Source organism: Setaria italica, chromosome III (genome assembly GCF_000263155.2).
Source record: "Setaria italica strain Yugu1 chromosome III, Setaria_italica_v2.0, whole genome shotgun sequence".
Lineage (NCBI taxonomy): Eukaryota > Viridiplantae > Streptophyta > Magnoliopsida > Poales > Poaceae > Setaria > Setaria italica.
This window is the reverse complement of record NC_028452.1, coordinates 24871938-24877370: the sequence shown is the minus strand read 5'-3', so window position 1 is coordinate 24877370 and position 5433 is coordinate 24871938. Positions and strand designations below refer to the sequence as shown.

Below are 5433 nucleotides of genomic sequence, written 5' to 3'. Positions count from 1 at the left end.
GTCCCGTCGCCATCCGGCGCCGCGCGGGCCTTACGTGGCAGCCGGCGGCGATGGCGACCGCCGCGCGCCCCCACGGCGCAGTAAACGCGCCGCCTGCGCGCGGATTTAATTAGGTGATATGGCGGATTGGCGGCAGCAGAGCTAGTGTTGGTTGGCGCCATGGCCTATGGGGGTGGATGGATGGGCACTTTGGTAGCTAGCGATGTCCCATGATGGTGATGGCGGGCGCCGGCCGGGCAATACGGGCGCCGCATCGGCGCATCTGCAAATTGTCCCATGGGGAGGGTGCCGACGAGACGTGGACGTGGCAAGGCGTGGCACCACCAAAGATCGCATCATCACGCTCGCGACTGCGAGTGTGCCGGTAGAACTCTCTTCGGAGATGAAGAACTTGCGCTAGCGATTATAATACTAGTTTGTAGTTTAAATTTGAGATTCACTGGGACGTGATTTTTTTAATTTCTTTTTCGATCCTTAATTGTGTTCAAAGAGGTAGCTACTGCTACAAGCAGAGCGGATGATAAGCAGCCGGCTGCGTAGGATGATCGGGAGTGCAACCAAAACGGCACCCAACTTGACGTGCCAAATCCCAACGAATTTTATTCTGCCTGTCGCCATTCTGAAAATATACTACTTGCTAGTAGTGCCGAAGAAGCATCACGCCTTACGTGGGAAGCTGGAGTTCGGTTGACCTGCACCTACTGGTACACAATCATTCACTAGCCGTCAGTCGCATACCATACTCACATGGAGGGAAACGAATACAGCGAGCCATTCATCTAGCCAAGAAACAAATAAACAAAATGAAGGGCTGCTAGTGTGTCAATTCTCTGAACGTTATTGGCCATCGTACTGAAAGTATATGATGGTGTAAATGTAAGCTATGTGTGGTCTGCAGTCTGCACTGTTCGGTCTCTGTTTTGTACGTGTTCACTGTAATTCTGTTCAATTTGAAAGAATTTGCAAACCCCCTATGAAGAGACGACATTCATTGAAAGGTTTCTTCCAGATTGTAGTGAAATTCACAGGTTCAACTTCAAAGGGTGTGGTGAACTGGTGCGACCGTGCGAGTGCCACTCCAAGTAGTACGAACTTGAGAGCAATAGAATTTCCATTTTAACATACAAGTTCATGCGCTATATATGTAACAAAAGGAAATTCTAGCATACACGAGTCTTGCATGAGGCAAGAACAAGAAGCGTAGAGGAGCGCGACGAGCTCCTGCACTCCCATCGGCATCGCCGCCGGGTCCGGCAGATCATCAGACCACCGCGGGCAGCCGGGCGGCTGCGACCACCGGCGCGGCCTCCCCGCGCGCGAGGATGGCCCGGTAGATCTCGACGAGCGCCTTCTCGTCGTAATCCCCGGTGAGCGGCCGCGGCCGCGCGAAGGGGTCGGCCGCGGTGCAGTAAGGCCCGGCGGCGCCGTAGCCGGCGACTGCGGCGGAGGACGCGAGCCGGAGCATGGCGTTCACGTAGGCGTCGCGGAGCCGCGCCAGCAACCGCCGCGGCGAGAGCGCGCGGAGGAGGCGCCGACCGACGACGCCCACCCGCCGGCGCACGCGCCACCCGCGCCGGCGCCTGGCCTGCTCCGGCTGCGGCACAGCTCCGGAGCCCCCGCCGAGCTCGGCGGTGGGGAGGCGCGGCCGGCGCTGCGCCGCGGCGGCGTCCAGGCGGTCGTAGCCGCGGCGCTTCCAGTAGCCCTTGATGCCGCCCTTGTAGGTGGCGCCGCCGGCGGCGCTCGGCATGGCTGGCTGGCCGCGCGCGCTGGTTCTTGGTTTCTTGCTGGAGAGAGGTGGTTGGCCTGGAGACTCAAGGTGGCCGCCGAGCTCTCAGTGCAGCGGAGAAATGGTTGGGGTGGTGAGGGAGGGAAGGCGTAGCGCAGCTGCAACTTATATCAGTGTCAAGTGTGCGACGTGATCAATAATGAAGTAAAATAAGCAGGGTTTACGCTTCGTTGGCTTTGAATTTCGGTATTACACACACCACAAAATATAGTCCTTGACTTTTTACTGATTCTCTGGGTCTTTGGCAATTGTTTTTGGCACCATTTTGATATAGTCACAGTTTGCCAACGTACCAAACGAACTTTCTTGGCGTGAGGAAATGCAAAGCCGCCCAAAGAGTGCCTACCTAATTCGTGCAACCTCCTTTAATTGTGCAAAGGGTGTGTTCATGATGAGCTTCGTTGTCCTTAATGTGATGAGTGGATAGATCATGATTGTTGGCACTCGGTAACGTTTGCAAACACCTAGTTGGGCAGCTTGGTTTTATATATGGTGCTGAATGGGTTTAGGATAGTATAGAACAGTGCATCCTATTTAATTTATTTCCATTCTGTTTATTTTTATAACATCCAAAATGCTGACGTGCAATTCTTCTAGTAGGTCGCAGCCGTAACCATGCTAGCTCTACGACAAACAGAACCGCATTTGACTAACAAGTGCATAGATGCTTTCAAAGTTTGCTTGGAATCTTAGAGCTCGTTTGGGATTCGGTTTCGCAACGGTAAGCGGAACGAAGTCGCGGGGAGTCATTTTTTTTTATTTCACCTCCTTTCCAGTTCAGATCTCAGTATCTGTCCCGACTTCACGCTATAGTAACGTACAGTCCTAAATAATGCACGTTAGTCGAAGCTCCTTTGATCTAAGCCGTGTCAAAGGGGATCTTAGTTGCTTTACACGATAAGCTAGCTAACAGAGAAGCTTATGCCGGAATAGTTCATGGTCATCCTTTGAATGACATGGGGATAATGGGCCATTTGTTTTGACTATGTTAAGTGGCTTAGGACATCTTCAATACTCGAATACTCTACGGTATGCTTAGAAGTAGTTTTCTTCCTTCACTGCCACGGGTAGAATTTTTAGTGCAAATCATCTCTTCGACGGAAACGTGAAACCCTCCGAAAAACATACTTAGAAGTTTTCAAAAAATATGGAGACTATGCACATCCGTAGTGCATCCATATATATACTTTGTCTCAAAGTTGAGAAACAAACTCGTTTGTAAAATTTAATATGAAAATAACAAATTTCATACGCATTTGTACTACAATACAAATCCCCAAGAATTTTGTCTTATAGTGCACATGCACATGAAATTTGTCATTTTTTATTATTTTTTATGAATTGAGTTTGCATCTCAAACTTTTACAACAAAATAATCTCTGCTATTCATTTTGGCTTCTCTAAGTGCATAGTCTTTATATACACCTATACTACGTTTAGATACAAAGTAAAAGTTATGTTTATAGAAAAGCCAAAACGAATAGTAATTTGGAACTACGGAGGGAGTACATATGCAAATGCACTATGGATGTCCATCATTGATTGATGATTCGCACATTATTTTTGCTTAATGAAGCATCGGTTATTAAGGGCCTGTTTGGATCCAAGGGCTAAATTTTAGCTTTGCACTTTTAGTCCAAAATTTAGCTCTTGGGATCCAAACAGGTGGGCAAAAAGTGTAGAATAGCTAAAGTTTGGACTAAAAACTTTAGCCCCCAAAGAGGCACTAAAAGGGGCTAAAAGTGCTCCTCCCCACCAATTTCCACACCCTGCCCCCCTTCCTCTCTCCTCTCCGCGTGGTCCCCCCTCCTGCACCCCTCCCTCTCCTTCGCCTCCAACTTACGTTGCCTCCGACCAGCCCACCACCTCCGACCGGCCCCACGTCCTTAGCCCGCCCCCCGCAGCCTCACGGATCGGATCGGCGGCGGCTTCTTCCAAGGCCCCGTGGAGGTGTCGCTGGAGGCCGTGACGACATGCACGGCCGCGGGGCTCCGCCATCGCCACGTTCTTCAACGGCATCACGCCCGCCGGATCCGAGCCCAGGCCATCCTCCGCCTCATCCGCCATCCTATGCTGCCCCCGGCTGCCGTCCTCCCCCTCGTTGTAGCCTTCCTCGGAGATGGAGGACCGCGGCGGGCCATGCCGCCACGCGAGCGCCGCCGAAGAACGGGAAGAAGGGGGACACCCGTCGCCTCCGCCCTGCCTCCCGCCGCCTCCGCTGGCCCCCGCCTCCGCGGGCCCGGGCGCTGGAGCAGCTGGATGCGGGTGCATGGGTGGAAGGGAGGAGGACGGTGCGTGGGCGGAGGCGGCAGGCGGCTGGAAGATTGGAGAGCGCGTGGGTTCAGCGGTGTCGTCGGCGACGGAGTCTCGGGGGAGAGGAGGGGAGGCGGCGGCGAATGCAGGGGGCTTGGATGCGACAGGGCTGGAGGCGGCCTCCTCCTGGGACCGCGCGGCGGAGGTGAGGAGGAGGGAGAGGACGAGGAGGTGGTGGAGAGGACCATGCAGTGGACGCGGCGGAGGCAGCGCGGGGCAATGCCTGCGAGCTGGTGGAGAGGAGGGGTAGGGAAGGAGGATAAAATTGTCTTTGTTCAACAGTATTTATGGACTTTAGTTCATTTTAGTCCATGGATCCAAACACCCAGCAGAACTAAATTTTAGGGGCTAAATTTTAGTAACTAAATTTTAGCCCATGACTTTGGATCCAAACACCACCTAAGCATTGGAAATCTTTTCTCTACAACACTATCGTATGGGGGAAATATTCATTGCAAAGTACCACTTCCGTGGAAATGTGAAAATCCATGTAATAAGTATACTCATAAATTTTCAAAAAGCATCCTAATAATAAGAGGTTAGTGCGTGTAAGCTTTGTTGGTACTCCGTTGCTGCTGCTGCTGCGGTGTTAGTGTTGGCCTTGGTGGCACGCACCGAAGAAGCAAGGGATGATGATCGCTATGATATAGCACCCGTCGTAGTGGAGATGACCGAATCAATGTTCATAGACCAGTCGGGAATCGGCCCACCTGTTCTGACTTAGGGGTGTTTAGGAGGAGGGGTTTAAACTTTAGTCTGTCATATCGGATGTTTGGATACTAATTAGGAGGACTAAATATAAACTAATTACAAAACTAATTGCAGAACCCCTAAGCTAAATCGTGAGATGAATCTATTAAGTCTAATTAATCCATCATTAGTGAATGGTTATTGTAGCACCACATTATCAAATCATGGACTAATTAGGCTTAATAGATTCGTCTCGCGATTTAGCCTAGGGGTTGTGTAATTAGTTTTGTAATTAATCTAGATTTAATACTCCTAATTAGTGTCCAAACATTCGATATGATAGGGGCTAAAGTTAAAATTTAACCCCCTCCTCCCAAACACCCCCTTAGCATTGTCGCGAGACGCCAGTGCGTATCTGTTCTAAGATTGGCTTAGTATTTCAGAGCGGGTGTTTGGATACGAGGTGCTAAACTTTAACAGTGTCACATCATATGTTCGGATGCTAATTAGGAGAACTAAGTATGAGCAATTATAAAATTAATTGCAGAACCCTGTGCTAATTCGCGAGACGAATCTATTAAGCCTAATTAATCCACCATTAGCAAATGGTTACTGTAGCACCACATTGTCAAATCATGAACTAA

General features: G+C 50.6%; 1 protein-coding gene across 1 annotated transcript; it reads right to left on the bottom strand.

The window, feature by feature from the left end:
• Nucleotides 1-987: 987 nt before the first annotated feature.
• LOC101781714 lies at nt 988-1915 on the bottom strand. Its single transcript, XM_004962290.2, has one exon. It carries the CDS (start codon nt 1745-1747, stop codon nt 1262-1264), a length of 486 nt encoding a protein of 161 aa, XP_004962347.1. The 5' UTR covers nt 1748-1915; the 3' UTR covers nt 988-1261.
• Nucleotides 1916-5433: the final 3518 nt, after the last annotated feature.